Source organism: Schistocerca gregaria, chromosome 4 (genome assembly GCF_023897955.1).
Source record: "Schistocerca gregaria isolate iqSchGreg1 chromosome 4, iqSchGreg1.2, whole genome shotgun sequence".
NCBI classification, from domain to species: domain Eukaryota; kingdom Metazoa; phylum Arthropoda; class Insecta; order Orthoptera; family Acrididae; genus Schistocerca; species Schistocerca gregaria.
Window position 1 is genome coordinate 565,418,814 of NC_064923.1, and position 24,421 is coordinate 565,443,234.

Here is a 24,421-nt window from a genome sequence, read left to right on the forward strand (position 1 = left end):
AGCGGACACACCAGGAACCGCGGTGTTGGCCGTGGAATGGCGCTAGATGCGCAGCATTTGTGCACCGCCGCCGTCAGTGTCAGCCAGTTTGCCGTGGCATACGGAGCTCCATCGCACTCTTTAACATGCCGCGACAGCGTGGACGTGAAGCGTATGTGCAGTTGACGGACTTTGAGCGAGGGCGTATAGTGGGCATGCGGGAGGCCGGGTGGACGTACCGCCGAATTGCTCAACACGTGGGGCGTGAGGTCTCCACAGTACATCGATGTTGTCGCCAGTGGTCGGCGGAAGGTGCACGTGCCCGTCAACCTGGGACCGGACCGCAGCGACGCACGGATGCACGCCAAGACCGTAGGATCCTACGCAATGCCGTAGGGGGCCGCACCGCTACTTCCCAGCAAATTAGGGACACTGTTGCTCCTGGGGTATCGGCGAGGACCATTCGCAACCGTCTCCATGAAGCTGGGCTACGGTCCCGCACACCGTTAGGCCGTCTTCTGCTCACGCCCCAACATCGTGCAGCCCGCCTTCAGTGGTGTCGCGACAGGCGTGAATGGAGGGACGAATGGAGACGTGTCGTCTTCAGCGATGAGAGTCGCTTCTGCCTTGGTGCCAATGATGGTCGTATGCGTGTTTGGCGCCGTGCAGGTGAGCGCCACAATCAGGACTGCATACGAGCGAGGCACACAGGCCCAACACCCGGCATCACGTTGTGGGCAGCGATCTCCTACACTGGCCGTACACGTCTAGTGATCGTCGAGGGGACACTGAATAGTGCACGGTACATCCAAACCGTCATCGAACCCATCGTTCTACCATTCCTAGACCGGCAAGGGAACTTGCTGTTCCAACAGGACAATGCACGTCCGCATGTATCTCGTGCCACCCAACGTGCTCTAGAAGGTGTAAGTCAACTACCCTGGCCAGCAAGATCTCCGGATCTGTGCCCCATTGAGCATGTTTGGGACTGGATGAAGCGTCGTCTCACGCGGTCTGCACGTCCAGCACGAACGCTGGTCCAACTGAGACGCCAGGTCCTGTTCCACAGGACTACATCCAGCATCTCTACGATCGTCTCCATGGGAGAATAGCAGCCTGCATTGCTGCGAAAGGTGTATATACACTGTACTAGTGTCGACATTGTGCATGCTCTGTTGCCTGTGTCTATGTGCCTGTGGTTCTGTTAGTGTGATCATGTGATGTGTCTGACCCCAGGAATGTGTCAATAAAGTTTCCCCTTCCTGGGACAATGAATTCACGGTGTTCTTATTTCAATTTCCAGGAGTGTATAATAAAAGTATGTCAGCGATTTCAAAGGCAACATATTTAATTTTTTTTCGTTGATACTATAGTGATCGAGCAATCAAATGCAATGTGGAAGAGGTCGCAGTGCTCTGCGGGCAGAGATATAATTATGTTCTTTGCCGCCCGTTTTCGGTCGCCGCAGTCAGTCGTCCGAGTACGCCAGTAAGTATGGACATGATTATTGTCTTCGCGCTTCGCTCTGAGCGAGCATAAAATGGACAAGCTTCTTTTCTCCTGCGACCGCGTCCCTCTCAGCAAGGTTTTGTGCCCCCCCCCCCTCCCTCCCCCTTCAGGGGTCGTGACCCACAGGTTAAAGAAAAACTGTTATAGGGAATTCGGACGGTTTTTTCTAGAGCAGATTGACTTTCGCTCCGATGCATTGGCAGTTGTACGGAAGTTTCTTACCCAATTCAATATTGTTCTAGGAACAGATATTGGATATCGCTGCTGAATCTTTAAATACTTACGAAAGGCAAGTTGCACGCGCTCGATAGATTCGCCGTAGCGAGTAGCACTCTATTGCGAACGCACGGTATTTTCTCTACCACTATGAAATGATTACTGCCTTGCATGTGGGAGGCAATGTGTCCCTTCACACTACTAATAGACGGCGCCACAGCAACTGTAACTTTTTTCTTTTTATAGCGTGCGTTACACAAATTTGAAATCGTTATAACACTGCGAAACATCTTGTACAAGATGGTGGATGACCGTCGAAGTAAGGATTAACTGTCTACATGTTGTATAAATAGTTCTAAAATATATAGCATTTTATTCACCATAAATTTCTGTACTTGATAAATTAACGACATATTCCAAATACCATTAATATATTGTACAGCACTTAATTATGTAGCACGCGATATATTTACAAACGCCGTACAAAACACAACCTCATATCTAATAACTGTAGAAAATGGCGGAAACTGCCTACGGCTGTCTCTAGAGCACTTTTCTTCTTGTGATTCTAAAATCAGTCAATAGACTGAAGTACCGACCAAACAAAATGATGTGTTCCTAGCTACACTATCCTGCAGGCACAACACTATCCCCAAACTTAATGTCATTGTCCTACAACTAGACATATGTTAGAATACTAGTGCCGTGGTACATAAAGTTGGGGGAATGCTGCCTTAACACGTTTTTCTTATCTTCTCATATTATGTACTCTGTAATGTCCAGACATCATCGGAGCGAGCCGTTAGTACGGCGATACAACCGTTTCAACTGAGTTATAAACCCATTAGACTACAGCAAAGGACGTGTGATTACAGACAGTGGCTGCCGAAGTAATGGCATTCAGGTACAGAAATATGCGATCCTATACACCCCCTACAACGGATATACGAGTAATTGATGATAAAGGTATTTCAGAGTGGATTGTTAAAAGTGATAAATTCCATACTGTATCGAAAGTGAAGCCACACCTGTTACTGAGTAAGCCCACTACGTGGGTTTCAGTAGCTTCCTTGATTATTATATCCAAGAAGAAAGATGTAGATGCCAGAACTCGAACGTTATCATTGTCCATTGATATCAATGCAATGTCTGACCGCTGGAAATTTATCAGGCTTTAGGAACAGCCTTCTGATACAGGCAGACAAAAGAGTGGTAGCTGCACTTCAAAGAACTTTGAACTGTGACTGACGCCCGAACAACAGGGACTTACATACACTGAAGTTAGAAAATACTGCATTGAGAATGGCTAGCTACTAGCCGAAATGTGGATTTGTGTAATAAAATCTAAAAAAAGGACGACTGATTGCTACACTCTATAATTCATAAGTCACATAACAGTCGCTGAGTGCACCCACTTTCCGAATGAAAGGCACCTGAGGTTCTTAAATCACTTGATTGCTGGACTCTACTTCTGAACTGCCAGAAATTTAAAGATTTCAGGGTGCTAATTCTTTGCCTATGACAACTGCCATTAATAATAATAATTTAGATTGGCAAAAAGTTCGCAGTGTTTTTGTTTAGGACGTTGGTATTCCGGATGCTAAGGATTCATTTATCGATTGTCACTGTTGCTATTTGAATTTACATTTTTTCATTTGGTGACAGTGAGTGGACCCTTGTACGCTAGAAGTGCCAAGTGAAGAAATCTGTGTTTTTCCGACATATTATTCTGTATGAGTTCAGTAGAGGGGTGATAGCAGCAGAGGAAGACACAATCATTTGCGTCGTTAATTGGGGCTATGCCATTGGACATAGCACGGCTAGGAAATGGTTTCCTCGTTTTAAGAAGGATCGCTTTTGACATTAGTGACTTTTCACGTTCAGGAGGACCTCTGGGGTTTGATGAAGATCATTTAAACGCATTAATCGATGATGATCCACGTCAATGTTATCGAAAACTGGCAAATGCGATGAATTGTGATCAGTCCACCATCGTGCAACATTTACATACATTGGGAAAGGTTCAAAAATTGGGTGTATGGATACAGGGTGCTCTAAATCAAAATCACAAATATCAGCGAGTGGCCATATGTACATCTACTGGCGACGATAATGGCGTCTTTATGCTAAAGTAAGGAAAATAAAGGTATGGTTGAGCCGAAACAGAGCAGTTATTAATGTGGTGGGACAGCCACGGTGTGGGATACTACGAATTGCGTCCCGGAGGTGTAATAATCACTGCTCACTTTTACTGCCTACAACTGAGACGCCTTGCAGACGCAGTGAAAGAACTACGACCAGGAAGACTGCGTTAAGTGATGCTACCCCACGATAATGCCAGCCCGCATTCTATTAGACCGACAAAAGAATACCACACAGGAGTTGGTTTGGGAAGTCATTCTGTACCCACCTTGTGTCCTCAGATTTTCACCTTTCCCGTTCTTTATCGAACAACGTTCAAGGAACTTCTTTTCCGGATGAAAACGCGCTTAGAACATGGCTCGACGAGTTCTTCATTTCAAAACTGCGTGATTTCTGCAGTGGTGGAATCGAAAAGATTCTCCGGCATTGGCAAGCTGTTGTAAATTGTGAAGGAGAATATATCATTGGTGACAAAAGTCTCTGTTATTAACCTTATGAAAAAACGGTACAAACTTTTACATCAATCCAATAATAATGGTGTGTAGGCCTTACAGCCGGGTGGTAGCCATTGTATAGTTACTGTTACGCAGTGCTATTGACTAGCTTGTTTATCCTTTGCTAACAAGGGAACCTCCCCATCGCACCCTCCCTCAGATTTAGTTGTAGGTTGGCACAGTGGATAGGCCCTGAAAAACTGAACACAGATCAATCGAGAAAACAGGAAGAAGTTGTGTGGAGCTATGAAAAAAATAAGCAAAATATACAAACTGAGTGGTCTATGAGCAAGATAGGCGACATCAACGAGAATATGAGCTCAGGAGCGCCGTGGTTCCGTGGTTAGCGTGAGCAGCTGCGGAACGAGAGGTCCTTGGTTCAAGTCTTCCCTCGAGTGAAAAGATTACTTTCTTTATTTTCGCAAAGTTGTGATCTGTCCGTTCGTTCACTGACGTCTCTGTTCACTGTAATAAGTTTAGTGTAAGTGTTTTGCGGCCGCACCGCAAAATCGTGCGATTAGTAGACGAAAGGACGTGCCACTCCAATGGGAACCGAAAACATTTGATCGCAAGGTCATAGGTCAACCGATTCCTCCACAGGAAAACACGTCTGATATATTCTACATCTACATCTACATCTACATGACTACTCTGCAATTCACATTTAAGTGCTTGGCAGAGGGTTCATCGAACCACAATCATACTATCTCTCTACTATTCCACTCCCGAACAGCGCGCGGGAAAAACGAACACCTAAACCTTTCTGTTCGAGCTCTGATTTCTCTTATTTTATTTTGATGATCATTCCTACCTATGTAGGTTGGGCTCAACAAAATATTTTCGCATTCGGAAGAAAAAGTTGGTGACTGAAATTTCGTAAAAAGGTCTCGCCGTGACGAAAAACGTCTTTGCTGTAATGACTTCCATCCCAACTCGTGTATCATATCTGCCACACTCTCTCCCCTATTACGAGATAATACAAAACGAGCTGCCCTTTTTTGCACCCTTTCGATGTCCTCCGTCAATCCCACCTGGTAAGGATCCCACACCGCGCAGCAATATTCTAACAGAGGACGAACGAGTGTAGTGTAAGCTGTCTCTTTAGTGGACTTATTGCATCTTCTAAGTGTCCTGCCAATGAAACGCAACCTTTGACTCGCCTTCCCCACAATATTATCTATGTGGTCCTTCCAACTGAAGTTGTTCGTAATTTTAACACCCAGGTACTTAGTTGAATTGACAGCCTTGAGAATTGTACTATTTATCGAGTAATCGAATGCCAACGGATTTCTTTTGGAACTCATGTGGATCATCTCACACTTTTCGTTATTTAGCGTCAACTGCCACCTGACACACCATACAGCAATCTTTTCTAAATCTCTTTGCAACTGATACTGGTCTTCGGATAACCTTACTAGACGGTAAATTACAGCATCATCTGATAACAATCTAAGAGAACTGCTCAGATTGTCACCCAGGTCATTTATATAGATCAGGAACAGCAGAGGTCCCAGGACGCTTCCCTGGGGAACACCTGATATCACTTCAGTTTTACTCGATGATTTGCCGTCTATTACCACGAACTGCGATCTTCCTGACCGGAAATCACGAATCCAGTCGCACAACTGAGACGATATCCCATAGGTCCGCAGTTTGATTAGAAGTCGCTTGTGAGGAACGGTGTCAAAAGCTTTCCGGAAATCTAGAAATACGGAATCAACTTGAGATCCCCTGTCGATAGCGGCCATTACTTCGTGCGAATAAAGAGCTATCTGCGTTGCACAAGAGCGATGTTTTCTGAAGCCATGCTGATTACGTGTCAATAGATCGTTCCCTTCGAGGTGATTCATAATGTTTGAATACAGTATATGCTCCAAAACCCTACTGCAAACCGACCTCAATGACATAGGTCTGTAGTTAAATGGATTACTCCTACTACCCTTGTTAAACACTGGTGCGAACTGCGCAATTTTCCAATCTGTAGGTACAGATCTATCGGTGAGCGAGCGGTTATATATGAGTGCTAAGTAGGGAGCTATAGTATAAGCGTAATCTGAAAGGAACCTAATCGGTATACAATCTGGACCTGAAGACTTGCCCGTATCAAGCGATTTGAGTTGCTTCGCAACCCCTAAGGTATCTACTTCTAAGAAACTCATGCTAGCAGATGTTCGTGTTTCAAATTCTGGAATATTCCATTCGTCTTCCCTGGTGAAGGAATTTCGGAAAACTGCGTTCAATAACTCCGCTTTAGCGGCACAGTCGTCGGTAACAGTACCATCGGCACTGCGCAGCGAAGGTATTGACTGCTGACGGCATGTGCGTCACATGACAAGAATATGTTGTCGACCCACCTAACTTGTACACTTGGCGAATGGGTAAAAAGATTCTTCTACCTTGCCTGATTTAGGTTTTCTTGTGGATGTGATAATCATAAATAAAATAAAATAAATTAAACTTCTCACGCGATGGAAGACTTGAACCGAGGACCTCTCGTTCCGCAGCTGCTCACGCTAACCATGGGACCACGGCGCTCCTGAGCTCACGTTATCCTTGATGTTGCCTATCTTGCGCATGGACTATTCAGTTTTTATATTTTGCTCACTTTTTTCATAGTTCCACACAACTTCTTCCTGTTTTCTCGATTGATCTGTGTTCAGTTTTTCAAGGCCAAACCACTGTGCCAACTTATAACTAAATGTGAGAGGGGTGCGATGTGGAGGTTCCCTTGTAAGAGAATAATGAGGCAATTTATAGTCCACTGTGGGAACTATCTACAACTCGGAGAAGGCATTTTAATATTTAAGCTTATGTCATGTAGATGTCTCAGTTTTAGTATCAAAGTAGAAAGTATGTGTATGGTGGCTGGAATATCTGACAAAGAAGACGTTCAACATTTGTTTCACAATCTTGGTTTGATGCGAGCGTTTCAAAATAAATGTTGCTGTCGGTAACTTATGTTCTAATCAGTATTATAATCTTACGAAATAGTGATGATAATAGTGATATTTTAAAAATAATTTTATTTCGTGACCGAAACACAATCAAAGTCTTTCGTTTTTACGCCTCAGGTGGTGATTACCCCCCAGATTGGGAACCATTGGTCTAGATGAATGCCTCAATACATCTAAAATCAGTTCCATGCACTGCCGTCAAGGAAATTGATGACCCTTGAACTCAGTTCGACAGTGAACTTGATAGCAAAATTTTGTTGGGGCTGATTTCGATGTCGTAGAGTTTGCACTCGTTCGTCCTCTGTTAGAATATTGCTGCGCGGTGTGGGATCCTTACCAGGTGGGATTGACGGAGGACATCGAAAGGGTGCAAAAAAGGGCAGCTCGTTTTGTATTATCGCGTTATAGGAGAGAGAGTGTGACAGATATGATACACGAGTTGGGATGGAAGTCATTACAGCATAGACGTTTTTCGTCGCGGCGAGACCTTTTTACGAAATTTCAGTCACCAACTTTCTCTTCCGAATGCGAAAATATTTTGTTGAGCCCAACCTACATAGGTAGGAATGATCATCAAAATAAAATAAGAGAAATCAGGGCTCGAACAGAAAGGTTTAGGTGTTCGTTTTTCCCGCTCGCTGTTCGGGAGTGGAATATTAGAGAGATAGTATGATTGTGGTTCGATGAACCCTCTGCCAAGCACTTAAATGTGAATTGCAGGGTAGTCATGTAGATGTAGATGTGTCGTCAGCGTTCAGGGCAATCTCCGCGGCCGACACTCTAGGCGCGCTGTTGGTGCAGCGAGAGGACAATATGGGTCCCAGCACGGAGGCTCGCGGAATCCAGGCCACAGCATTCCTGGCCGCGCTAACATGCTTACCGCGAATCGGGGGTAGCTGCGTTCCACTAGCGTCAGGAGCGGATCAATTGGCGATGGATATCCGTGATGTGCTCTGAGCGGTTTTTGTATTTTTAACGAAGTACTCGTTGCAGTCATACTCATGTTTTTAAAACGTTTACAAGCAAGCTACATGTGCGTTAGAGCATTTCGGATTATTAATGTCGGGCCAGTTCTCAAATACAGCTTTGATAGTTAGACCGTTAAGACGACGGCTTTATAATGAGGTGAAATTTTCGTGAAATAGCTCCTAATATCGCGTCGGACATACCTTTGCCCAGGGTTGTGCAACAACCCGACGCGGCATGGACTCACAAGTGGTTGGAAGTTCCCTTCAGAAATACTAAGCCATGCTGTCTCTGTAGACGTCCATAATTGCCAGTCTTGTCGGTGCCAGATGTTGTGTACGAACTGACCTTTCCATTACGTCCCCTAAATGCTCGATGTGATTCATGTCGGGCAATTGGGTGGCCAAACCATTCGCTCGAATTGCCTAGAATATGTCGGGTGACATGACATCGTTGTTTGGGAATATGAAGTTCAGAAATGGCTGCATATGGTCCCTATGTAGCTTAACATCCAGAGGAACCAGTCCATTCCACAGGAACACAGCCAGCATCATTATGGAGCTACCACCATCTTGCGCAGTGCCTTGTTGACACCTTGGGTCAATGGCTTCGTGTGGTCTGCACCACACTCGTCCCCTACCATCAGCTCTTACCAGCTGAAATCGGGACACGTTCGACTGGGCCATGATTTTCCATTAGCCTAGGGTCCAACTGTTATGGTCACGAGCTACGTTCTGTTAGGAAAGGCATTCACATCGGTCGTCTGCTGCCATAACCCATTAACGCCAAATTTCACCACCCTTTTCTAACTGACACATTCGAAGTACATCTCACATTGATTTTTACACTTATTTGGTTACTTCATGCAGTGTTACATGTATTTCAGTACTGACAACTCTATGCAAACGACGCTGCTCTCAGTCGTTAAGCGGAGGCCGTCGGCAACTGCGTTGTTCGTGGTGAGAGTTAATACCTGAAATTTGGCATTCTCAGTACACTCTTGACACTGTAGATCGCAGAATACTAAATTCCCTAACGATTTCCGAAATGAAACGTCCCATCCTTCCGACTACAACTATGAAACCGCGTTCATATTCTGCTAATTCCCATCGTGTGACCATAATGACGTCGGAAATCGTTTCACATGAGGAAATCTTTTCACAAGAGTTAACTGAGGGCAAATGACAGCTCCATCAATACACTGCACTTATAAACCTTGTGTACGCGATATTACCGCCATTTGTGCATTTAGATACCGCTGTCCCATGACTTTTCTCACCTCAAACAAACAAAACACCGCCTGAATAGGTCTTAAAAACCCAATGGTACCCACCAGTCACCCGTCACCCTCAGCCCTTATTAGGCGTCACTGGATGCGGGTACCGAGGGACATGTGGTCAGCATACCACTCCCCCCCCCCCCCCCCCCCCCCGGCCGTTATCACTTTTGTGACCTCAGTGTTTGACAATTTCGTAGTTATGATGTGTTCAGTGCGTGGCTTATGGCCCATCACTTGAAGTATACCAGCCAAGTGCGTTGCTGGTGTGCTTCAACTTACTGAAGGAAGTAACTTACCCGACGTAAGTCGCAAACTGTGACAACAATCCCTTTTGAAGTCAAGCTTGGCGGTAGCTCTGAGAAAGTGACATTAATAAATTTCTCGAGAGCCTCTGTAATGAAACTGTGAATGAATGCCGAGAAAACTCCTGTGATACACCTACCATTGCTGTCCAAGGTGATAGTTTTGTAACATGGTGTGTGAAGGCCGACTCTATACGTTGAGGTGACAAAAGCCATTAGCTGACGATATGCACATATACAGACGGCGGTAGTACAGCGTACACAAGGTATACAACGGCAGCGCATTGTCGGAGCTGCCACGTATACTCAGGTGATTCATGTGAAAAGATTTCCGACGCGATGACGTCCGCACGACGGGAATTGACTGAGTTTTAAAGTGGAGTGGTTGGTTGGTTGGTTTCGGGGAAGGAGACCAGACAGCGAGATCATCGGTCTCATCGGATTAGGGAAGGATGGAGAAGGAAGTCGGCCTTGCCCTTTCAGAGGAACTATCCCGGCATTTGCCTGGAGTGATTTTAGGGAAATCACGGAAAACCTAAATCAGGATGGCCGGACGCGGGATTGAACCGTCGCCCTCCTGAATGTGAGTCCAGTGTCTGTGGAGTGGTAGTTGGAGCTTACGCATCGGACATTACCTTCGATATCGTTAGAGGATTCGATATTCCGAGACCTATAGTGTCAAGAGTATGTCGAGAATACCAAATTTCAGGAATTACCTCTCACTACAGACAACGCAGTGGCCAACGCCTTCATTTAACGATCGAGAGCAGAGTCGTTTGCGTAGAGTTCTTACTGCTAATGGACAAGCAACAGTGCACAAAATAACCGAAGAAACCAGATGTACGACGAACGTATTCGTTAGGACAGAGCGGTGAAATTTGTCGCTAATGGGCTATGGCAGCAGATGCCCGACGCGATTGCCTTTCCTAACAGTATGTCATCGCCTGCAGGGCCTCTCCTGGGCTCGTGACCATATCTGTTTGACCCTAGACGACTGGAAAACCGTGGCCTGGTCAAATGAGTCCACATGTCAGCTGGTAAGAGTTGATGGCAGAGTCCGAGTGTGACGCAGGCCATACTAAGCCATGGGGCCAAGTTGTCAATAAGGCACTGCGCAAGCTGGTGGTGGCTCCAAAATTGTGTAGAGGCTGTGTTTACATGGAATGGACTGGGTCCGCTCGATGTTCTGCTACTTGGATACCATTTGCAGCTATTCATGGACTTGATGTTCCCAAGTAACGATGGAATTTTTATGGATGATAATGTGACTTGTCACCGAGTAACAATTGTCCGGGATTGGTTTCAGAAACATTCTGACCAATTCGAGTGAATAATTTGGCCGCCTAGATCGCCCTACATGAATCTCACGAACATTTATGGGACATAATCGAGAGGTCAGTTGGTGCAAAAAATACTGGACTGACAACACTTACGCAGTTATGGACGGCTATACAGGCAGAATGACTTGATATTTCTGTTGAGGACTTTCAACTTGTTGAGTCTATGCCCCGTCGAGTTGCTCTCAAATGCCGGGCAAAAGGAGGTCTCCCATAACTTTTATTATCTGAGTGTCTGCTACACAGCAGCATCCCCACAGTTCCAACAACACAGACGGCAATTGGGACTCCTGTCAGCCACCAAGTTAAGGGAACTTGCCGACCATGAAACGAATTTTGAAGGAACGACCTACAGCTTTACACGAGCTGACTCGTAAAGATAATTATTTTGCTGTATTTTTCAGCCTTGTGTCACACTAATAGTGCCATAACCGGCTTTTACGTCTTACCAAGTCATCATCAGTTAGTGTGTTTAAAAAGAAAGCAAAAGTGGGTTATTAAAATACTACGAAACTAAATTAGAAAATCAAAATAACCTCCAAACACAGTGCACTTTTGTAAACGTTACGGAGTAGGTTGTCAAAGTACAGCTGAAGAAGCCAGGAGAGGTCTCAAGCATACATTACTGAATTGCGATTGTTTTAACAGAAGGCTACAGTTGGCTACGTGACAATAAAAAATTGATATATCTGAAATCGAAAATGCAAGAAAGAAAAGTTCACAAAATACGAGTTACCGGAAAAATCGTATTAGAAAGTGGCTATGAATGCAAAGAGAGCGACATGAGAGATTTAAGCAAAGACTAAACCCTAGCTTGCAAACAAAAGCTGAACGGAACGAAAGTTAGCGCGAGGAAAGCATAGAGAGGAGCGTCCAATAAATTTGAAGGTGAAATCTGGCCGACCCCCTGACGTTTTGGTCTTTTGCAAAGTCAGTAGGCTGAACGAAATCATCTACTCATTCGGTTAGTAATCATACTGATACCGCAACGGAATTTGATAGAGAGAAGGCCGAGATACTGAATCCCGTCTTCCAAAACGGTTTGACCGCGGAGGATCGTTATTCGGTTTCTCCTTTCAATCATCGCACGAACGCCGAAAAGGCAGCTTTTGAGATACGAGATCTCGGAAAAGAAAAGCAACTACAATCGCTTCGTAGTGGAAAGGCACCAGCACCAGATGAAATACCTGTAAGATTGTACAGAGATTATGCAAAAGAATTTTCTTCCCTTCTAGAGAAGTTAATCGTAGGTTGCTTGAGCAACGGAGAGTATTTAGCGATTGGAAAAAAAACCACAGGTGTTTTTCGGTTTGAAAAAGCGCCGTAAGACAGATACACTGTTTCAGTGACGTCAGTCTGTTGTAGAATTATGAAAAATGTTTGATGGTCACCTACTTTGATGTTTTTGGTGAACGAAAATCTCCTCTCCAAAAACCAACATGGATTCCGCAAACAGAGACGTAGTGAAACTCAGCTCACTGTGTTCCTCTATGAGATCCACAGCGCTGCAGACATCGGCGCTTAAGTTGATTGCCTGTTCCTGGACTTCAAAAATGTTCAAATGTGTGTGAATTCCTAAGATATCAAACTGCTGAGGTCATCTGTCCCTAGACTTACCCACTACTTAAACTAACTTACACCAAGAACAAGACGCATACCAATGCCCGAGGGAGGACTCGAACCTCTGGCGGTAGCGGCCGCGCATACCGTGATATGGCGCCTCAAAGCGCACCGCCACTCCGCGCTGCTCCTGCACTTCAGGAAGGCATTTGACATGGTTCCGCACTGCCGTTTAGTGAAAAAATACGAGCTTACCGAGTGCTGGACCAGTTTTAATACTGGATTCGAGACTTTCTTGCTGACAGAAGTCAAAAAGTCGTTCTTAACGGAACAAAATCGAGGTAAAAGTAATTTCAGGAGTAGCCCGAAGAACTGCCATAAGCCGATACTGCTTACAATGTATATAAATGACTAACAGAAAGTGTCGGAAGCTCCGTGAAGCTGTCTGCAGACGATGTGGTTGACTTAGAAGGCTGTAACGGTAGAATACTGCAGCGATCTACGGGAAGACCCGTATAGGATTGATAAATGGTGCAGGGATTGGTTGTTGACCTTGAACGTAAATACATGTACCGTACTGCACATAGAACGCGGAGAAATTTACTATTGTACAATTACAACATTAGTGAGGTATCACTGGAAATAATTACTACCGTAGAAAACCTAGGAGTAACAACCCAAGGCGACCTAATGTGGAATGAACACATAAAACGAACAGTAGGAAAAGCATATGTCAGAGATTCATAGGAAGAATCTTAAGGAAATGTAGTTCATCCACTGAAGAAGTGGCTTACGAAACATTTGTTCGATTGATTCGAGAGTACTGATAATCAGTCTGAGACACATAACAGAAGCGAAGAGAGGATTGTTTGATAAGTCTGGTAAAAAATCAAGAAAAAATGTTTGTTCCTTAATGAGCTCATCTTACTGCTGAAAATAGTGTTCTTTGAAAGATATACATTTGATCCAGCGATCCTCCAGATTTTTCATTTCATCGGAAAACCAGATTCTGTCAAACTATGCAAAATACTCGTTAACTGCAACTATCACTTCACATTTGATGAAAATTTCTTCCCAGCAAGCCAAAGTTGCTATTTAGGCAACAGGTTAGGTCACTCGGGTTTATGTCTGGCGAATAGTGTGAATCAGGAGCCAATTTAAAACTCAGTTCAAGCACTTTCGCCATTGTTGTCGCTGACTCATGGGATGGTGCAGTATCCTGGTGAAAGAGCCCTTTTTGGCGTGCCAACCTTGGTCTTTTTTCAGCCTACACGAGTTTAAAATCATCCAATAATGAAGCATAATAGGACTCAGTTAGGATTCTGCCTTTCTCCAAGTTATCTATTAGGATTATTCTTTGAGAATGCCCCCCCCCCCCCCAAAAAAAACAGTAACCGTCTCCTTACCAGCATCAAAACGGTTTTTGCTTGCACAAAATCCTGCATCGGTAACATTTATGCAATTACGGACCGCTATGCCGGCCGTTGTGGCCGAGCGGCTCCACGCGCTTCAATATGGAACCGCGCGACCGCTACGGACTCAGGTTCGAATCCTGCCTCAGGCATGGATGTGTGTGATGTCCTTAGGTTAGTTCGGTTTAAGTAGTTCTAAGTTCTACGCGACTGATGACTTCAGATGTTAAGCCACATAGTGCTCAGAGCCATTTGAATCATTTTGAACGGCTATAAAGGCAGTACGCCTCAGTATTTCTGCACGGGATTTCCAACGACTTGCTGAGTTCATGTTACATCAAGTTACTGCACTGCGCCGATCAAAAGGAGGTTCGACACGATATTAGGTGGTATGCCATGACATCTGTGACCTCAGTATATACTGTAGGCTTTATTCAAACTCAATAATCATGTAATGTTCTCTCTGCTTCTTTCTTAATGTTATTCACGTTTTTGTAGTAGAAAAGTGTCGGGTGAATGTGTAATTGTGAAAACTCTGTCGTTTGTCAAAGGCAGCATGTAAAAATTATAAACATGATTATAGCATCCCAGTTACACAAAGCAGTGGTCGCACTCTGTTTTTCTGCTTTCGCAATTCTGGGCTCTTTCATCTAATTCCCACGTCCCACAAACAGTTGACAGGCGAGCAACGAAAAGAGACGTAAGACACGATTAACGGCTTTTTTTGCCAGCACGAGAGGAATATTGACGATTATTGGCGATACAAGCTTTCGGTGTGACACTTTTACAGCCGTACTCCGTGATGAACGTTTCTTTTTCCCCAATTCTCGGTAGATAGCAGCCGTTAAATTGAGTTTTAAATATGCTGTGTGATTCAGTGTAGAGGGACCAGCCGTTAATCATGAAAATGCATCACCATGTTGGCTTCCATGAAAACTGTGGGTGTTTAATCGGATAAATCAACTGATTAAGTGTGGTACAAAGACGAATGGTTCGATAACATTTGGGAACGGATGTGCAGATACTTTAGACAGCAAGTTAAAAATAATCAGGAAAGCTCTACGTTTATTTCATTTGTCTCAGCTGCAATACATCGTATCGATATCAGAGGATACCAACGGGTGGTGTCTATTTGAAATGTAGGAACCGCAGGAACAATTGTAGTAATGCCGCTCTTGTTAGACCGACGGATGCGGTGCAGTAGTAAGCCGAGACACCGGCCTCGCATTTCGGAAGACGACGTTTCCGTCCTTGTCCGTCCATTATACCACCAAATTTCACTTTGAGGGACGGTACCGGTCTTCTCATATGTGTCTGCCTTACGTGTTTGTTTTCGCAAAGGCTGCAAACTGATGTGCTCAGAGCTAATCGATCGTCAGAATCTTTTAAATCGCAGGGAATTATGGTTTGCAGTAGATATTAGGGCTCTAAATGTAGTTGTTAGTAGTAGACAAGTACAAATATTAACGGATTCGTATTTTCTGTCCATATTCATGTAATACGCTCTAAGACAAAATAAAAAGACTCACTACGAAGGAATTATCCAAATGGGACTGAAATGAGTAGATTTGATGTACATGTGCGGACAAAATGGAAGATTTAGTCAAGAGAAAGAGCTGCACTAACTGATCAAGTGAAAAACGCCCCTGACCGACCTCTGGCCCTTATGTAAGCGGTTATTCGGCTTGGCATTGATCGACAGAGTTGTTGTATGTCCACGTGACGAATATCGTGACAAATTGTGTCCAATTTGCACGTTAGATCGTTGGAGGGCCCCGGAGGGTGGAACAAACAAGCAGTCCTAAAAAGAAAAGGCAGAACAATTGCAAAGTGCACAAAACGAAAACGAAAGCGAGTACTCACGTTGGAGGGCTGCTGGAAGGGGGCGGGCTGGTGCAGCTGCAGCTCGAGCTGCCGTAGGAAGGTGTCGTACTGCGACTGCGTCGGCTGCTGGAAGCCAGTTTGCTGGAAGCCAGGCTGCTGGAAGCTGCCCGCCAGCTGCGGCTGCGTCTGCGGCTGGTAGTAGAACTGCTGGCCTGCGGACAGAACAAAACAGGGGAGGTCTGAGCCATCTGTAGGAAAGCATTCTTGTCGATACACTGTTGCTACTGAGTAGCAGTAGTTCAGTAGTTGTTGTATTACTGTGACACAACATAAATACGGTGTTTATTTTAACTTGAGACAACTAAATATCTCGGAAACGACGCATCGTACGAAAAAAAAGGTCTACGTGAAAAAGCTAATGTTAATATTAAGGGGACATTTGTCTGTGCTGCAACTGGCCATCTCCAAACCACCCACCTCCGTGCGTGGGGCCAACTTTGTATTTCCAAACGGGAACCCCTCACTTTTATTTCATATTCGGTTTATACGCCAAAAAATACGTACGCTTTACGCAAACCATTGTTTCTCATTCGTGGTAGAAATCAAGTGTACCAGTTTTTGCGATTAAGAACCGACGCATTTGATACTACATCTCAATTATTATGCAAGTGTAGAGCTTTGTGTTTTAATGGTTGATATTTATGTCCGCAATTTACTTTAGTGACGCAAATTTGACTGTACGGCACAATATGGTTAGCCGTTTCAATGTCCGGATGGAAACTACGTTTAGAATGGTCCAGGTACAACGACTTGGATGTAACAATTTTCTGTTCCCATCGGGATGCTTGATATTAGTCAGTCCCCTTGTCTCTTGTCATTGGAGTAACATGTTGTTTTGTAGGGCGGGCAACCACAGCCAAACCTCGACATTTTTTCAAAAAAAAAAAAAAAAAAAAAAATCCGCACTGTGTGTATGAAAGATTTTGATTAAATCTGCGACCGGTTTCGCACCACTTATCTGTGCATCCTCAGGCAATATACGCTATTTATAACATAGTAACGTTGAACATTGACCTGTAGCCACTCCCCACCATTCACGTCCAACAGACCGTCATCTGGTGAAGATGGTAGTCAAAATTTAAAAATTTTTTAAGTGATTGGAGCGGCCATAACCGTGCTAGTTGAGAGGAGCCGCGCGGCAGCGGACACGGCCTGACTGACTGGCCGCAACCCATATATTGCCTGAGGATGCACCGATAAGTGGTGCGAAACCGGTCGCACATTTAATAAAATTCATTCATACAGCCAGAGCGGATTTTTTTTAAAAATATCATTGGAGTGTTTGATTCCAGTGAGTCCCTTGCCTCTCACCACTAGGGTGTCTGATTCCGTACGAGTATCCATGGCAGATGCTCCAATCAGTATCTCTTCATGGACGTTTTGCGTTATTACAATGGTTGTGGTTCGTATTCTACCGGTAGCCGCGTAGCGGCCACCACAAGAGTTACGGCGTTTGGATTGAAAACACATCGAAATCAGTCACCCTGATGCAGGGGTTCGAGGCTGGCCATTTCGACAGTTTGGGGACACACCACAATCAACTCCGCAGGGAACAGAAAACTACGTGACCATACAAGTAGTTTATTTGTTTGCCAGAAATATCAATGCCTAACCACGTTATTTGTAATGTACAATCATATTTACAACACTGAAGTAAAGTTTGAACATCAGTATCAACCTTTAGAACATAAAGGTTTACATTTACATCGTAAATGAAAATAATGTAGATGCGTCGCTTCTTAATTACAATAACAGGCACACTAGATATTTGTCGATTACAGCGTCATATGTGCTTGACATCGTCAGTCTAGGGGGCGATCTAGAATAAAGCAGAAATATAAGTACAACTTCAGACAGCCAATATCGTATTGTACAGCCTTTATTAAGATGGTTGTTTTGAGCAAACTATATCTTCTTCTTTTACTTGTGCCTTTGTCCAACATTTTCGCAGTGTTGGCATGGTTATTGTCTGATGTGGTATGGCTAATTTAAGGGGTGGCCGGATGTCCTTCCTGTCGCCACCCCGTTACGCCAATCATGCTGGTGATGATGATGATGATGATGATGATGATGATGATGATGATGAAAGGATGAGGACAACACAGACACGCAGTCCCCGGACAGAGGTAATTCCCAACCCGGATGGGAATCGAACCCAGGACCCCGTGATCCAGAGGCAGCAACGCTAGCCACTAGACCACGAGCTGCATTGCCATCATGAAATCTACAAAGCACAGATAAACGTCTTCAAGCACACTGGGATCTTTGCTTTACAGGTCTGGTGACAGCAACGTACTCGTAGTTTGCTGAAAGCGGTCATCACAATAAAGGCTGTACAATAGCGATCTTGGCTGTTTGCAGTTGTGCTTCTATTTCTGGACTACAGTTACATCTACCACGAATGGGAACAATGGTTTCAGTAAACTACGCTTATTTTTGACGCAGGAACCAAATATGCAATAAAATGGGGAGGGGAATTCCCATTTGAAGGTACATAGTTGACCCCATCCACGCAGGCGTTGTGCCAGTTGTGGCACGGACAGGTGTCCCCTTTACTAATATTCACTTTTCGGCTAGAACATTTTTTTCCGTACGATGAGTCGTTTTTGAGATATTTAATTGTCTCAAGTTAATACAAGGACACTGTATACAGGGTGCATCAAAGTCTTCACATGAAACGTCAAGGAGTGACATATCACATCCTGGGGAACAACTTTTGTTAAAGACAAATTGTTCGCAGACACCTCCTGGCCAAATAGTAATTGCCGGGACGACAAGATTTTACTTAACTAGCAGAGTCTACTAACCAGGTCTGTAGCGTACTACCTACACCAGTAAACTAATAAAGGATATTCAACAAGAAATCCTTCAGAAAGAGTGTCTCTAAGCGGAGAAAGGCATTTTAGAAGCAAATTAAAAACTTTAATTGTGCTGGGCCTACCCCCATTCATGTTGAGCAGGTGGCTGGATTGTAGGCAACACACAAGGCATTCGCATTCCACAGTGTCTATTCCTTGCCGCCTGTCAGGGGCGTAACCAATACAGAAGGAAGTCTAACATCGTCGGATGTCCATCTTGCTAGCCGCGGATCTGTTTGACGGATTGCTAACGGAAGCGGCCCGGCTCGGTTTCCCGGCTGGGCTGGAGATCTTTTTCTTCGCTTGGGGACTGAGTGTGGTGTTGTCCTTACGTTCGTGTCGTCATAATTGGCATTACACTTCTCAGATGGTTGTATGGAATGTGTCAGCCAGAAAGTTGTCTCGAACAAAAGTTGTTCCTGTGACATAATCTAGCACTCCTAGACGTTTGATATAAAGACTTTGAAACACCCTGTATATAACTTTCTTTCTCAGTTTACGTGTTATTTAGTTGGTAATAGTGTTCATTATGCTATGCAATATAATCGGTTATTAGCATTTCGGTCTCCTGCTTACAGCACTTTCATTGCATGTACATATTTGTAATACGATCAATGTACACAATGTACGTAAAAGTGCTATTCGAGGGAGAAAGTGCTGTAAAATACGGACATTTGAAAGTCAGCGAGTGTATACTATGGCATAGACTGCGAATAACGACTGACTGTTTTTACTTGATTTATCTCGCTCGTGTGAAAGAAGCGAAGAAATACGCATAATACTCTGAAAAATAATGTGATTGCGCATGCATATTAGGCGTTAGAATGACCAAATAGTTTCGTGTGACGGAAATATTGTACTTTTTTCAAGTACCAACGTCAAGAGAGAAAGATATCGGTTGCTTCCAGCCAGTATCTATCCGGCGGCGACACACATAACATAGCATTGCGTTTCCTTCATGCGGAACGAAATGGCAGCACTCTGGTATTTACGGGCACACCATACCGTCGCCACCACTATTTAGCTATAGACAACGTTAAAAGACATTTTTAAAAAAATCTTCGAACTGCAGAAAGCTGTGTAAAATAGCTATTTTTTCATGATGTTATTCGACGTGTTAATATTTGTGAAGGAAAATGATATATTTGTTAGGCGATAGTAATTGTGCCTGCGATGGCAGTACTGTGGGGTCGTAGAATCTCTGGTTGTCAGTAGTGGACAGCTGCGGTGTGTAGCAGGCGACGTTCGTTGAGTGTACTGTGTAATGCATGGACGCACTTTTGGAACTATGTGAGTTACAGGTTTATTACGAGGAGGAATAATGACTCAGAGCAATGGTCGGATAGCATAGGGCATAAAAAAGTTTTGAAATGAAGAACAAGGTATTAACTGATGAGGTAAAAACTTTATTTTTAATTTTGTAGACTTTTATTGTTGGTCCACTTGACCCTTTTCACAGTCAAGCTTTTGACAATTATTCTTCTGATTGATATTGAGAGTTAATTTACTGTATAGTGGAAGTTATTAGATTAAATTAATTTTCATATTAGAGTCTCTGATTTTTTTAAAAGTTCATTCTTACTGGAATTTCGGAACTTAAAGATTGAGCCATGTGCTTCACTGACATTCTGTGTCAAGATCGTGAACCCAATTTTCCTGGGCCAACTGTAGTTAGTTTTTAGCAGTATTTTTTTAGCTGTTACGGAGTCATAATGCATGAATGTTTCGTTTCCTTAACGCAATGTCTGTTTGTCAGTTTCTTTATTCTACAAGGGCCATAGGTCAGTGCAGAAATTTTCGTGTGTTTCAGGTTACATTGTTATACAGGTCGACATTACTTTTTTATATACAGTTTTTTTTTCAAGCAGTTCACCCTGACCAAGTCTACTGAGCGTGAAATTGTTTTGCTTATTTATTTGATTGTGAATGAAATAAGTTTTCACACATGCTCGTATAGTGATCTTACAGTAATTGTCCGGCAATGATCTTCACAGTCTGGTTAGACTATTTGTTACAGCTATGTTTTACTGATCTGTTTCCAGCACCCTACGTGCTGTCGACAATTACTTGTAGCTCGGACCAATCTTGGCATGCGGCGCGTTTAAATAAGTCTTTGTATATTTTCATATTACATCTTGTCTGTTGATTGCTCTGAATTTAGTTCTACTGGTGGGATTGTTTGATTTGGAGGGTCATTTCTGTTGCCTTATAAACACGTGGTAAATACCTGACTTGTGTTTGGGGGGACTAGCACCTGTCGATTGCTTTCCTGCTTGTATACGGCAGCTTGTCCGAGCTACTTATGTAATCAGACAACGAACTTATATTGCAATATTGACGTTAGATGTAGTTGAGAGTAACTGCCTGTGGCAAAAGATTTGTGATAGTTATTCAGTGGACTTACGGGGTGACAATTATTGAACTATATGAAATAAAGTCGTCATAATTTCTGAACGGTTTAAGTTAGGATGTCGAAACTGCACCGTTGGTAAAGGGCATGATGGGAGCTAGTGCGCGCAGTATGGTTTGCTTTAGCGACGAAGCCCAGTTTCACTTGGATGGGTTCGTTAATAATCCGCATTTCACGATCGAGAAGTCTCTTCACCCTCAACGAATGACTGAGTGGTGTGCAATGTCCAGTCACTGAATAATTGATGCAATATTCCTTGATGGTACGGTGACTACCGGACAGTACGTGAGGGTTTTGGAAGATGATTTCATCCGCATTATCCAAGGTGACTCAGATTTCGACAAGATGTGTGCTTCATGCAAGACAGAGCTCGACCCCATCGCAGCAGGAGAGTGTGTTTGAAGTACAGAAGGGGCACTTTGAGGACCGCATTCTTCCTCTAGGGTACCCAGAGGCAACTGGAATGGGCCTCGGTTGGCCACCATATTCTCCAAATCTATACATATGCGACTCCTTTTGTGGGGCTAGATTAAAGACAACGTGTACAGGAATAGCCACAAAACCGCTGCTGAGCTGAAAACAGCCATTCAGGAGGTCATCGACAGCATCGATGTTCCGACACTCCACCAGGTCATGCAGAATTTCGCTATTCGTCTGCGCCACATCGTCACCAATTATGGCAGGCATATCGAACATCTCATAACCTAAATCCGAATATGTGCATTGACGTTTACATGTTGAATAAAGTGTATTCACGCCGCAGTTTGTAACTAATTTACGTTTTTTTCCATATAGTGCAATAATCGACACACTGTATTTATTACGAACTCAGTAGAATTGGAAAGTGTCAAAAGTGGTTCAAATGGCTCTGAGTACTATGGGACTTAACTACTAAGGTCATCAGTCCCCTAGAACTTAGGACTACTTAAACCTAACTAACCTAAGGACATCACACACATCCATGCCCGAGGCAGGATTCGAACCTGCGACCGTAGGGGTCGCGCAGTTCCAGACTGTAGCGCCTAGAACCGCACGGCCACCCCAGCCGGTATGGAAAGTGTCATTTCTATTGTCTGGTAAATACCTGACACAAATCTAAGAGGTGATTTGGCCGATTAACTCCTGGTAACTGATTTCTTGATTGTACGTTGTCGTCTTATCAATCTGTGGCCGTGTTGTACTCAGACAAAGAACTTAATGTTGCAACCTGTCGTTGGGTTTAAATGAGCATAGGGGCTTGTGGCGAACGGTTTTTGCAGTTAATCAATCGACTACTTATTATGAATTTGGAAGTAACCTTTCTGTTATGTGGTAAATAAGTGATAAATACCTGAGTTCTGATTTTTGAATGTATATTGTCTTGTCGCTCTGTGCCAGTACCGTAATCAGACAACTAAATTATATTGAAAACTTGACGTGGCATTTATCCAGGGGGAATCACCTGTGGGGAAGAAATCATTATGTTTATTTAATTTATTTGTTTAATACGGATTTAGCAACGTGGGTTCATGTCTTCTTGGGTCGGAAGGATGTCAGTTTCCGATAAATAAAATGTAAATGTCGTGTGATTAGGGCCTCCCGTCGGGTAGACCGTTCGCCGGATCTTTCGATTTGACGCCACTTCGGTGACTTACGTGTCGATGAGGGTGATATGATGATGATTAGGACAACACAACACCCAGTCCCTGAGCGGAAAAAATCTATGACCCGGCCGGGAATCGAACCCGGGGCCTTAGGGTTGACATTCTGTCGCGCAGATTTTTTTTAAATCTCATTTTGTTCGATATTGTTCGTTGAATTTGTTCGTGGCGGACGTCCGATGACACTCGTTCAGATTGCTCGTGGATCCTTTCACTCAGTTTTTTTTTTATCACAGAGGGTACCTAAACCCTCTGACCGAACACGGTGAGCCGACTATTCAGCTACCGGGCTCGGACTTCCGATAAAATAATAAATGTTTTTGTGAACCTGCGTATTTCTCTCTCAACCCACTGGGAACCTGTTCTGGCTACAGTTTTATACCAGGGTATTTTTACTATGCCGCCGTCAGCCGGAACCTCACTGAGTACACCCCGTTCCAGTCCTCACAGCAAGGAAAAATCCGTGGCACTCAGACACGCTGTAAACCTGGATGAAAAGGCTGGTAGTCACCCACACAATTACGAACACCAGAAAGCTTATCCGGTGTTACGGGGAATCCCGCTACCCGGGGCGGTGAGGCTTCACTGCGTGAATTCCAAGACTTTGCGAGTAAAAGCGGCGAGGCTGCAGCCGCGGAGCGCCTGCTGCGCTCTGACGAGGACAGAGTCCGGCTTCTCACCGAGGATTACCCGCGCCGTCTATTCAGGAAGACTCGCCTCGCTGGCTTCAGCCTTCTGCTATTCCGCCGGCTCACCCGACTTGAATGCCAAGAGGTACTTCAACGCCAAATGTCACCGATCCCGAGAAGACTTCTGCAGGCGCTGATGAGTGTCCACTCCATTCATACTACTTGCGAAGAACGCTGCGACACTCAGTTAACTCGTCTCGTGTTACATTCGCCTGATGTTTGCCCTCAAGTACAGGGTGAATACGATACTGTGGCAGTCCGAAATGTTTACCGAAAATACACTACTGGCGATTAAAATTGCTACACCACGAAAATAACGTACTACAAACTCGAAATTTAAGCGACAGGAAGATGATGCTGTGATATGCAAATGATTAGCTTTTCAGGGCATTCACACAAGGCTGGCGCCGGTGGCGACACCTACAACGTGCTGACATGAGGAAAGTTCCCAACCGACTTCTCATACACAAACAGCAGTTGACCGGCGTTGCCTGGTGAAACGTTGTTGTGATGCGTCGTGTAAGAAGGAGGAATGCGTACTGTGACGTTTCCGACTTTGGTAAAGGTCGGATTGTAGCCTATCGCGATTGCGGTTTATCGTACCGCGACATTGCTGCTCGCGTTGATCGAGATCCAATGACTGTTAGCAGAATTTGGAATCGGTGGGTTCAGCAGGGTAAAACGGAACGCCGTGCTGGATCCCAACGGCCTCGTACCGCTAGCAGTCGAGATGACAGGCGTCTTATCCGCATGGCTGTAAACGGATCGTGCAGACACGTCTCGATCCCTG

General features: G+C 44.3%; 1 protein-coding gene across 1 annotated transcript in view; it reads right to left on the bottom strand.

Annotated features, from left to right (window-relative positions):
• LOC126267816 (mucin-5AC-like) overlaps positions 1-17,977 on the bottom strand; it is an 85,189-nt gene extending 67,212 nt beyond the window's left edge. Inside the window, exons 1-2 of the mRNA XM_049973122.1 lie at positions 17,959-17,977; positions 16,014-16,186 (exon numbers count right to left, since the gene is read on the bottom strand). Coding sequence (XP_049829079.1) covers positions 16,014-16,186; positions 17,959-17,977 — 192 coding nt within the window. The remainder of the gene's footprint in view (positions 1-16,013; positions 16,187-17,958) is intronic.
• Positions 17,978-24,421: the final 6,444 nt, after the last annotated feature.